The sequence below is a fragment of the Oncorhynchus masou genome, unplaced genomic scaffold (genome assembly GCF_036934945.1).
Source record: "Oncorhynchus masou masou isolate Uvic2021 unplaced genomic scaffold, UVic_Omas_1.1 unplaced_scaffold_2554, whole genome shotgun sequence".
NCBI classification, from domain to species: Eukaryota; Metazoa; Chordata; class Actinopteri; order Salmoniformes; family Salmonidae; genus Oncorhynchus; species Oncorhynchus masou.
In genome coordinates this window covers 1-13,018 of record NW_027016838.1, presented here as the reverse complement: position 1 = coordinate 13,018, position 13,018 = coordinate 1, and the positions used below count along the sequence as shown (strand labels likewise).

Sequence of the window (13,018 nt, the reverse complement as noted above, 5' to 3'; positions counted from 1 at the left end):
CCTCAAGAATTGCATTTGGCGAAAGGCTCGGCACACTCATACTCAGGCTAACTGGCTATCGTTCAGGCAAATGAGAAATAAGAGCATTCAGGCTATCCAGAAAGGCCAAAGTTAGTTACTATAAGGAGCAGTTCTCTCTCTGTGGGTCTAACCCCAAGAACTTCTGGAAAGCAGTTAAAGACCTGGAGAATAAAACCTCCTCCTCACAGCTGCCCATGTCCCTTAATGTTGATGAAGTGGTTGTTACTGACAAGAAGCACATGGCTGAGCTCTTTAATAACCACTTCATTAAGTCCGGATTCCTATTTGACTCAGCCATGCCTCCTTGCCCATCCAACATTTCCTCATCTCCAACTCCTTCTAATGCAACTATGCTTCTCCCTCTTTTTCCCCCTGCCCCGCAACAAAGTTTCTCCCTGCAGGTAGTCACTGAGTCCGAAGTGCTAAAGGAGCTCCTGAAACTTGACCCCAAAAATGGTTCAGATGGTTTAGACCCTTTCTTAAAAACTTCTTAATAAGGCTAGGTGGAGGTATCCTGAATTTATGCCTGACTGACGTGCCCAAAGTAAACTGCCTGTTACTCAGGCCTAGAAGCTAGGATATGCATATAATTGGATAGAAAACAAGTTTCTAAAACTGAAGTTTCTAAAACTGTTCAAATAATGTCTGTGAGTATAACAAAACTGATATGGCAGGCGAAAACCCGAGGAAAATCCATCCGAATCGATGCAAGCCTATGGGCTATACAAAAAAATAGCTCCCAAAGGTTCCTATGGCTTCCACTAGATGTTAACAGTCTTTATACAGGGTTTCAGGCTTGTTTCTTGAAAACTAACAAGTAATTGTAATTTTTCCAAGGTGTGCTCATCAGGAAAGGTAGGCTTTTATCCCCAATCTCTGACATCCAGGAGTTTACAGTGATATAATGATGGGGAAAACCATGAGGGAGCACGCATTTTTGGGATTTCTGTTTGGAGCTATACTCAGGCCAGACCAACAGGAGAGCACTGCACCTTTACCAGCGTTGGTCCAGCCAGTCCAGAACTCATTACATTGTGTTAGAAAGGAAACCCAATAGAGCTCCCTCCTCAGTGATCGTGGCACCATCTCTGCCCTGGTTATCTCTGTGTAAGTGCTGGTTGTTTGTCCTGGAGAGGCTGACTGAGGGCTATGCAGGGACTGGGCCAGCCAGGTCAGAGCCGACACTTAACCCTAGCTGCCTGGTATTGCTCTGCTCCCTCACCGCTGGCCTTGTTTGGACTGCAGCTCTAGTTTGTTTTCTTAGAGGGAAGCTGCGCCCTCATAACAACGGGCCCTTTGCAAATCAGTCCCACTCTTAAGAAAATACTTGGACAGTGTGAGACCTCCCTATTGTTTCAGACTAAAGAGAATGTTTTATTCAATGCCACTATTGTGTTCTGTTATTAAAATGGCTTGTCAATGCAAATAGAGGCAACCTGGTCTGACAATACAATCTCATTGTATCCAGTGGAGACTGAAAGCCATCTCAGTGAGATTGGAAGAGGGGGCAGAGTGAGTGGCTCCATCTCAGCAGTGTAGCTTCACCAGAACACAGTGAGATTGGAGGAGGGTCCAGAGTGAGTGGCTCCATCTCAGCAGCTTCACCAGAACACAGTGAGATTGGAGGAGGGGGCAGAGTCCCATCTCAGCAGTGTAGCTTCACCAGAACACAGTGAGATTGGAAGAGGGGCAGAGTCTCCATCTCAGCAGTGTAGCTTCACCAGAACACAGTGAGATTGGAGGAGGGGGGGCAGAGTGAGTGGCTCCATCTCAGCAGCGTAGCTTCAACAGAACCCAGTGAGATTGGAGGAGGGGGCAGAGTGAGTGGCTCCTACAGATGGAGATCCAGGATCTGAGAATGTCTGGGCCCTTTTCCAGAGATTCCATAATAGGAATATACCATGGCTGGCCTGTTAAATTTGTGCACACAACGGGGAATGATGAGAGAGAGAGATGGGGAAGAGGAGATTGTTTAGACTGAGTTGAACACACATGGCTTCACCTTTCTTGTGCAACTGTCAAATAGAGACTACCAGAAGTCTCAGGTCATGCGGTCTACGACTGTCAAAGAACTGCCTCGATAGTGGGACGCTTTTTTTCATTCAGAGGCGCATGACAAGATTTGTTTTTGTTTTCTGTTGGAAATGGGAAAGTATGACATGCAGGTCAGGAAGGTCAGCATTGGGGTTAAGAGGTCATAACTTTTTTGGTACCTGAGCAGTCAGTCCTGTGTTTACTGAGGACATGCCCAGACCTATTTACTTAATAATGAGAAGACTTGAGGAATGCAGCTTATCATGCCAGTGGCACACAGCAGGATTTCACCACACTGGTGAGGGAACTCACTTTTGGACTTTTCAGCTACTGACAGTTAGCGCCTACAGTAATCATTACACGGAGGAGTAGTTTGTTAATTCTCTTTATCCTATGCATCCTTCATGGTATGGAGGGCAGACAAGGTGCTTGTATACTTCAGGGGAGATATTCTGACACCTTCCAACAGTGTGCAACATATGAGAGGATGTTTACAAGGAAAAACAGAGGAGGAAATGTGTTTCACTTCCACCATCTTATATACGCTGCTTGTGGAAAACAAAAACCCATTTGACAATCCTCCTGAGAGATCTTGAAATTGCACGATACACTGCAAATTGTATTTGTTCAGCTTTCTGTAGACCAGAAACCCCGAAATATTGAATCCCCTAAAACCTTAAATTCAAACCACGTGCAGTTGTCTTGATTAATGCTCTCCATTGGACCATTCTGGAGGAGAGTGTTTTCGCCCGATCGACCACTTCCTAGTCTCTTTGAATGAATGGCTCAGGTTCTCATTTAGAGGCTTTCAGTGGCGGTGAATGACAGAGCCTTTGGTTGGTCTGGAGAGGCAGGTTCATTGATGCCCATAGTGATTTATGAATGATGAAGTGCAGGGCCAGCCACTATCAGCGGCACAAAACACTGTTCTTAATAGAAAAGCATTTCAAATCAAACTTTGTCACATGCGCCGAATACAACAAGTGTAGACTTTACTGTGAAAGTATTACTTATAAGCCCTTAACCAACAGTGCAGTTCAAGAAGAGTTAAGAAAATATTTACCAAGAAGACTAAAATAAAAAGTAATAATAAAAAGTAACACAATAAGAATAACCGTAACGAGGCTATATACAGGGAGCTCCAGTACCGAGTCAGTGTGGAGGCTATATACAGGGAGCACCAGTACCGAGTCAGTGTGCGGGGGTCCAGGCTAGTTGAGGTAATACGTAGGTGGGGGCAAAGTGACGTGTCATAGATAACAAACAAACAACAAGTAGAAGCAGCGTACAAAAGGGAGGGGGGGGGGGGTCAATGTATATTGTCCAGGTGGCTATTTTATTAATTATCCAGCAGTCTTGTGGTTTGGGGGTTGAAGCTGTTGAGGAGCCTTTTGGACCTAGACTTGGCGCTCTGGTACCGCTTGCCGTGTGATAGCAGAGAGAACTGGAGTATAGACTCAGACAGGGAGAGGTTGACAATTTTATGGGCTTTCCTCTGACACCGCCTAGCATATAGGTCCTGGATGGCAGGAAGCTTGGCCCCAGTGATGTACTGGGCCATTCGCACTACCCTCTGTAGTACCTTGCAGTCAGATGCTGAGCAGTTGCCATACCAGGCGGTGATGCAACCGGTCAGAATGCTCTCGATGGTGCAGCTGTAGAACCTTTTGAGGATCTGAGGACCCATGCCAAATCTTTTCAGTCTCCTGAGGGGGAATAGGGTTTGTCGTGCCCTCTTCACGGCTGTCTTGGTGTGCTTGGACCATGTTAGTTTGTTGGTGATGTGGACGCCAAGGAACTTGAAGCTCTCAACCTGCTCCACTACAGCCCCGTTGATGAGAATTGGAGCGTGCTCAGTTATCCTTTTCCTGTAGTCCAAAATCATCTCCTTTGCCTTGATCACGTTGAGGGAGTGGTGGTTGTCCTTGCACCACACCTTTCGGCTGTCTCATTATTGTCGGTGATCAGGCCTACCACTGTTGTGTCATCAGCAAACTTAATGATGGTGTTGGAGTCATGCCTGGCTGTGCAGTCATGAGAGAACAAGGAGTACAGGAGGGGACTGAGCACGCACCCCTGAGGGGCCCCCGTGTTGCAGATCAGTGTAGCGGATGTGTTGTTACTTACCCTCACCACTTGGGGGCTGCCCGTCAGGAAGTCCAGGATCCAGTTGCAGAGGGAGTAGTTTAGTCCCAGGGTCCTAAGCTTTGTGATGAGCTTTGAGGGCACTACGGTGTTAAACCTTGAGCTGTAGTCACTGAACAGCATTCTCACATAGGTGTTCCTTTTGTCCAGGTGGGAAAGGGCAGTGTGGAGTGCAATAGAGATTGCATCATCTGTGGATCTGTTGGTGCAGTATGCAACTTGGAGTGGGTCTAGGGTTTCTGGGATAATGGGATAATGGTGTTGATGTGATTCATGACCAGCCTTTCAAAGCATTTCATGGCTACAGATGAGTGCTACGGGTCGGTAGTCATTTAGGCAGGTTACCTAAATGTTCTTGGGCACAGGGACGATGGTGGTCTGTTTGAAACATGTTGGTATTATAGACTCAGACAGGGAGAGGTTGAAAATGTCAGTGAAGACACTTGCCAGTTGGTCATTGCATGCTCGGAGTATACATCCTGGTAATCCGTCTGCCCAGCGGCCTTGTGAATGTTGACCTGTTAAAAGGTCTTACTCACATTGGCTGCGGAGAGCTGATGGAACAGCTGATGCTCTCATGCATGTTTCGGTGTTACTTGCCTCGAAGCGAGCATAGAAGTTATTTTGCTCGTCTGGTAGGCTCGTGTCACTGGCAAGCTCTAAGCTGTGCTTCCCTTTGCAGTCTCTAATAGTTTGCAAGCCCTGCCACATCCGATGAGCGTTGGAACAGGTGTAGTACGATTTGATCTTAGTCCTAGATTGACTCTTTGCCTGTTTAATGGTTTGTCACAGGGCATAGAAAGATTTCTTAAAAACTTCCGGGTTCCGCGCATTGAAAGCGGCAGCTCTAACCTTTAGATCAGTGTGAATGTTGCCTGTAATCTATGGCTTCTGGTTGGGGTATGTACATACAGTCACTGTGGGGACGACATCCTCGATGCACGTATTGATAAAAACAGCGACTGATGTGGTGTACTCCTTAATGCTATCGGAAGAATCCCGGAACATATTTCAGTCTGTGCTAGCAAAACATTCCTGTAGTTTAGCATCTGCCTCATCTGACCACTTTTTTATAGACAGAGTCACTGGTGCTTCCTGCTTTAATTTTTGCTTGTAAGCAGGAATCAGGAGGATAGAGTTATGGTCAGATTTGTCAAATGGGGGATGAGGGAGAGCTATGTGCACCTCTGTGTGTGGAGTAAAGGTGGTTTAGAATTTTTTCCCTCTGGTTGCACATTTAACATGCTGATAGAAATTAGGTAAAACTGATTGATGTTTCCCTACATTAAAGTCCCCGGCCACTAGGAGCGCAGCCTCTGGATGAGCGTTTTTCGAGTGCAGTTTTAGTGCCAGCCTCGGTCTGTGGTGGTATGTAGACAGCTACAAAAAAAACAGATGAAAACTCTCTTGGTAGATAGTGTGGTCTACAGCTTATCATGAGATACTCTACCTCAGACGAGCAAAACCTTGAGACATCCTTAAATATTGTGCACCAGCTATTATTTACAAATATGCATAGGCCCCCGGCTCGTGTCTTACCAGAGGCTGCTGTTCTGTCCTGCCGATAGAGGTTATAACCCGCCATCTGTATATTCTTAATGTCGTCGTTCAGCCACTACTTGGTGAAACATAATATATTACAGTTTTTAATGTCCCATTGGTAGGATATACGTGCTTTCAGTTCGTCCAATTTATTTTCCAGAGATTGAACGTTAGCTAGCAGAACGGAAGGCAAAGGCAATTTAGCCACTCGTCGCCTGATCCTCACAAGGCATCCTGATCTCTTTCCGAGATCTTTCTGATCTCTTTCCATTTCCTTTTCCAGCGAATCACAGGGATCTGGGCCTGGTCGGGGGCCTGTAGTATATGCCTCGTGTCCGACTCATTGAAGAATAACTACTTGTCCAATTTGAGGTGAGAAATCCCAGTTCTGATGTCCATAAGCTCTTTTCGGTCATAAGAGACGGTAGCAGCAACATTATGTACAAAATAAGTTCCGAACAACACGAATAAACAAACATAATAGCATGGTTGGTTAAGAGCCGACAAGACTCTCATGGTTGTTGCTGAGTATCATTAGCAACAATGGTTAGTGCAGGTAACAGACAAGGGTATAGCCTATTGTTGTACACTGTTCTCCCTATTATCATTCTATGTACAAACATTTTCCAACATTACCATGGGTTGAAGAACTGATTGTGGCAATTTTCTGAATGAATCAAATCAGCATTTTCTTTCTTTCGTAAAGGCTCTCCAAACCTGTTTTTTGATGATTCATAAATATTTTCCTAACCCTAAATAAAAGAAGGAAGTTCTAGTCTCTCCCTCTCAGAAATTATAATTAATGTAAACCTATGCCTTTGTGTTGTATAATGGAATTCCTTTTACAATGTTATTTTTGCTAGTCAACTATAACTCATAGCCTAATACTTTTTGCACATTGCTAATTACCTTATGACATGTATTAGTTAGACTTAGTTCATTTACAAAAAACATGGGTCTGATTATGGGTCCTGGTGAGGAATATATTGTTACAACCCTAAAAACAAACTATTACTTCCTTGATAAGATGTTGAGGGACATGCTGCCTTCACAAACATGACTGTGCAGGAATACATTTCTTATCTTAATCAAATATCAAGCAACTGTTTTTTTTAGCTGGCTTTCACCTCATGCATCTCTTTCTGGAACATCTGTATATAAAGTGCATTCGGAAAGTATTCAAACCCCTTGACTTTTTCCACATTCTGTTACGTTACAGCCTTATTCAAAAATGTATTTTTTAAACCATCCGCATGAATCTAGACACAATTCCCCATAGTGACGACGCAAAAACATGTTTTTAGAATTATCTGCAAAAGTGTGTATATATATATATATACATACATATATATATATATATAAATCAGGTGCATCCTGTTTCCATTGATAATCCTTGAGATTTCTACAACTTGATTTGAGTCCACCTGTGGTAAATTCAATTGATTGAACATGATTTGGAAAGGCACACACCTGTCTATATAAAGGTCCCACAGTTGACAGTGCATGTCAGAGCAAAAACCAAGCCATGAGGTCGAAGGAATTGTCCGTAGAGCTCCGAGACAGGATTGTGTCAAGGCACAGATCTTGGGAAGGGTACCAAAAAATATCTGTCGCATAGAAGGTCCCCAAGAACACAGTGGCCTCCATCATTCTTAAATGGAAGAAGATTGGAACCACCTCGACTCTTCCTCGAGCAGGCTGCGAAACCAAACTGAGCAATCGGGGGAGAAGGGCTTTGGTCAGGGAGGTTTAACCTACAGTGTTAAAAATATAAATACATGTAATTCCCTAACACTTAGTAAGTGTAACAGCATCAGCACTAACAAAGTGGTCATTTATGTCAGATTTTGAAACACCCATGGTGTTGGGGACCCAACACTTTTGCTGTGTACTGGGCCGAACTGAGCCAAGCTGTACTGAGATGGCCTGGTTACATTGTTGGAACCAGTTTGGTTCGGGTCAGGATGATAAAGGTGACTTAAAACAAGCAGGAAATGAGAGTATAACTTCATCATTTTATACATTTATTTTTAATTAATACATGAGGTAGACAGGGCTTCAACCAAAATGAGATGTGGCAAATATCACAAGAAGACTGGAGATAGAAAATGATTAGCTTTTAATTGTAATTGAGAGTCACACCTATTGTTCTCTCATATTATTCTGACACTTGTTTATTGTTCATCAACATTTCAGTGTCACATCATTTAGCAGGAGAGCTCATTTTCACCAGGAGTCCCTGTAGTCCGTAGTTATATGGCACCAGAAATTAATCTGTAAAAATACCCTGTATTTCTTAACATCCATTAACACGTACAAAGGTAATAATAACATCAACAAGTGTTCTTAGTCTGTGAGAGGGACACCATGTGGCGGTGTGTTGGTTTAACAGTTAAAACTTCTGATACAGCAATAACATTCTGACTGAACCCACAGTGCGATTTCCCTTTATCTGATTGAATTAAGACATTCATTTATTGAAGCCCCAAAAATGATCATGCTCAATAAAACATTTTTATAGATTGAAGCATGTTTACTAGCGCATGCCTCCAGAATCATTGGGTCATGTTCATCAGGGCACTCAATGGAAAACATTTGAAAAAGCTGCACAAAGGACAACAAAAATAAACCTTACTGGAAAATTCCAGATAGGTCCTCAGTTTTCTTCCAATTAGTGCCTAATGAACTGAACCCTGGTCTAGGCCCTTGGCTTATCTAAATGGCCACGCTGTTCTCCACCACAGCAGGGTCCAGGTAGGTGTATGGCACTGGTAGTCCAGAGTTCCTGGCCTTGACGGTCTCGCTGAAGACCTTCAGCTCCGTCTGGAATTTCTGAATCATCCTGCAGGGTGGTATCTCATTGAAGTGCTCCTCTGGGTACTTGCCAAGGGTCACCTGCATATGGAGAATAATTTGAGTTAGCAAAATATTACTGTATCATCATTAACATTAAAAAGCACACGTTGTCATGATGTTGCTCCTCTTTGGGTACAGCGAGTACCCCTCCCTCTGCACCAGGTCCGAACAACATTTATGTTCTGGAGAAGGTATAAAAGATCGGCATAGAATCCAGCTACGAACTGGTCCTTTTGGTACAATTTTGTGAAACTCATTGGAGACAATACGGCCATATTACCATAAAGCTGTTTATATAATAACCTCAGATATTAGGTTTACATCTAATTGTTGTATAAGATGAATGAGTGAGGATGATACTGTTTGTAAAATTGTGTAATGTGATTTTGGACTGTTTAATGAATGAAACTCCAATTCCCTTTTGAGTTTAACTAAATCAGAGGACCGCCCATGAGCACAGTTAGGACCTGGCATCACGAGACAGCCTTTTTCTGCTCTCCCGAATAAAAGCCCAACCTTGAGAATTTCTCAACAGACCATGTTTCTCTCAATTACGAGAGGACAAAGGTTGCAGACCAGCTTACCTCGATAACGAGAGGGCCAAGGTTTGAGACCAGACTGTTGAATCTTTTAACCATCCCACGTGGTTAAACGCTTAGACTATCGATACCGACAAAATAAGAACAAGTCTTTGATATTAATTACTAGTCTGCGGCTAGGAATTCGGTGTCATTGAACGCGAAGACCGACAACCGCCGAAACATCTAACCATAACCACATGAATGAATGTCACTCTGAACTATCCATCCTAACCTTAACAGAGAGGGCGGACAGACTCTCCAACAGAAACAAATTTTTCAACAGAGACCCCGATGACACACTGAGTGTAAATATATATATTGATTGCAATTGTTCCTGAATGAGTGAGCGTTCATGTGCAAAGGATTAGTATTTCAATTGTTATAATTACCAACTGTGTGTTGTGTTATCTCAGTTGACCCCCACTTTCCTTTTGTACACCAAGCCGCGATGCCGGTTTATACCACTAGGGAAACTCCGTTATCATATCCTTGTAACTATTTACTGTTTGTTTATGCATTTCTGTGAATTACTTGGTAAGTAAATAAATGCTTTAAAACAATTGAGGTATGGATGACTCATAGTGAAGACTGGGTTTGTGCAGACCAACAATATACAACGTTTGGAATGAGACTAATGTGAGGTAATGTAAATAGTTAATTAATTAAGAAGACTAATTGATCACATATTAAAATATCTGAAAAGTTGAATTAGGAAAGTTATAACTTTGTAATCTGAATATTTTCCTTGGTGCCCAGACTTCATAGTTAATTACAGTTACATGATTAATCAGTTTACTCGCGTAATAATAATTACAGAGAGTTATTTGATAAATAAGTCTTCAGTCTAATGATGCCATAGATACGACAACGTAAATAGGATATTTTGTAGCTAAATATAGTATTTTGGGCCTAGATGATATTGATAATAGTTCATGAAAGATGGCAGACTCACAAAATCAGTGGATTGCTTGCTAAGGAGCCACATAGTGGACATGCCCTGTGCTGTTGTGCCGACATCTGGGAAGGTCTCCAGCATGGTGCTCTCAGTAGACTGCCCCTTAGTGGTGGGAGGTGGCTGTTTCAGGGAGATGGGGGTGTTGGGCATCCAGCCACCATAGTCATACTGTAACATGAAGAAGAATGACAGATTATTACTGACATCCAATATGGTGCTATTCTAAAATGATGATATGATAGTGGCAAGGAATTACAGAAAAAACCTTGCAACATTTTTACAAATATGTCTCTTCCTAAATGGTAGAGGAGGCAGAAAATGTCAGTAGTGCTTAGATTTAGATTTATAACACACTTGAAAAGAAGTATGGACTACGCTACACCCACCTGTCCAGAGTTGACAGCAGAATGCTGGCCTGAGCAGGTGAAGATCACCACGGTGACGAACTTGACGACCTCTGGCACAGTAGAGAAAGACTGAGGGATTCCTGGACAGGAAGATAAGAACGGAGAGAGGTGTGTGATGAATGGAGTTATGCCAGTGGAGCTGGGTGGACTGTTACTATAGGACAGTCACGTCCATGGAAGTTGTGAGTTATGCCGAGGAAGTTATGGACCAAAAACAAGACATTTCACCATACGTCATTACAACACACCCCTGTATTACCCTGTACATCGTCACCTGTGCATTCTTGGGCCAGAAAGCCATGGTCAAAGATATCCTTGATCCAGTTCTGTACTTCCTGGTCTTCCCGGACCTCTGAGTCACTCTTGTAATAGAAACGAATCACTTCCTCTACAAACCTATACGGAAGGCGACAACGGAAGAACGAAGGAAGAAGATATCATATCTATGTAGAGCTATGCTTTCACTGTAGATTCTACCAGCGGATGATACTGTACTACCACCATGTAGGTCTGCTCTACTGCTCTGTCGTAGCCTACCTGTGGATGATGTCCCACAGCTTGAGTCCATCATCCCTGTAGTAGTTGTTGGGGACTGACTCCAGACCTCGTGCAGTGATGTCTTCCGGCATACAGAGGGAGCTGTAGGTCAATGAGGCCACAGATCTCCTCAGGATCTCATTCATCGCCTCTCCGCCCGAAGCAGCAAACTACAACGTTACTTAAAGTTACTTGATTACATAATTCTGTAACATTATAATGTACTTTAACTAAGCTGCAATATTACACTGGTTCTATGAGAGATAGTGAACCTACCAGCAAGTATGTTGACCAGGAGGGCCAAATGACAATACTTGGGGGTACTGTAGGTTCACTAAAAGAAATAGAACCGCATGTACGCTGACTCTGACACAACTTCCATGGATGTGTGATTCCTAATATGGACACCACACACTTCTATGGAAACAGTCCACTCAGTAGCCTACCTGAGTGAAAACTCCTTCATCAGCTATTAGAAATGACCGGGCCAAGAGGTTGATCTGGAGGGAGTAGCGGGTATGTGGAATCAGAAGCTAAAGCAGTAAACCAGGGTGGAGAAAAGGATGGATGGTCAACAATCTCAAGGGAGAAACTGGCATTAGTAATGACTGTCTGGAGGACCACATTAGAAAGAAATGTATTATACTTTCATGTGTCATTATCCTCTGTCATGGTCCAAACACACCAAGGCAGTCTGGAAGAGGGCACAACAATGCCTATTCCCCACAGGAGACCGAAGAGATTTGCCATGGGTCCTCAGATCATCAAAAAGTTCTACAGCTGCACGATCAACAGCATCCTGACCGGTTGCATCACCGCCTGGTATGGCAAATGTTCGGCATCCGACTGTAAGGCGCTACAGAGGGTAGTGTATATGGGCCAGTGCATCACTGGGGCTAAGCTTCCTGCCATCCAGGACCTCTATACTAGGCAGTGTCAGAGGAAGGCCCCAAAATTTGTCAAAGACTCGAGTCACCCAAGTCATAGACTCCTCTCTCTGCTATTCAGTGCATGTGATCCTTGGAGCACTATACTTTTCAACTGGACATGCTATGCTATATTATGTTATGCAATATTATATTATGCTATGCTATATTATGTTATGTTATGCTATGCTATATTCTGTTATGCTATGATATATTATCTTGTTGTATGCTATATGATGTTATGCTATTCAATGCTATGTTATGCTAAGCTATATTATATTATGTTATGCTATGCTATATTATGTTATGCTATGATATGTTATACTATACTATGTTATGCTAAATTATGCTATGCTATGCTATATTATGTTATGCAATGCTATGTTATGTTCAGTGGAGGCTGCTGAGGGGAGGACGGCTCATAGTAAAGGCTGGAATGGAGTGAATGGCATCAAACACATGGAAGCCATGTGTTTGATAACATTCCACTCCAGCCATTACCACGAACCCGTCCTCCCCAATTAGGGTGCTACCAACCTCCTGGGTTTATGCTATGTTATGCTATGCTGTACTGTGTTATGTACCTTGTAGAGGGGGTGCACCATGGGCACGTTGCGCAGCAGTGCTACAGCGAACACCTCAGCCAGGAGGTGAGTGCGCAGCAGGTGGACGTTGAGCTGGTGCTCTTGAAAGTCAGCGCTCCTCACAAAAATCTTGGCCAGGAGCCAGTCATACTCAGAGTCAGTAGGAAGGAAGATGGGGTTGTCTTTTGCAGGCTTCTGCTGCAGCTGTAGAGAGAGAGAGTGTTAGGTACCTCATAGATGGCTACCATCAACATTATCCCTGTTTAATGGAAAAATACAAATAATAACAATAGCGGATTCCTTTTCGGTGCTGCATAGCACCATTTTTGAAGGTTCTGTAAATAACCATGAACTTAAGGTTATAAGTGGAACGTTTATGGTGCTATAAAGAACCCTTTCCTAAAGTTATATAAATAACTATACAAAATGG

General features: G+C 43.2%; 1 protein-coding gene across 1 annotated transcript; it reads right to left on the bottom strand.

The window, feature by feature from the left end:
- Positions 1-7,844: 7,844 nt before the first annotated feature.
- LOC135539222 (hydroperoxide isomerase ALOXE3-like) lies at positions 7,845-12,798 on the bottom strand (the record flags this gene model as incomplete). Its single annotated transcript, XM_064965042.1, has 7 exons — positions 7,845-8,637; positions 10,132-10,302; positions 10,521-10,621; positions 10,816-10,937; positions 11,079-11,248; positions 11,525-11,611; positions 12,589-12,798. Coding segments are annotated over 7 exons (1,041 nt in total), but the record flags the coding sequence as incomplete, so codon positions are not given.
- Between the last annotated feature and the right edge of the window lie 220 nt (positions 12,799-13,018).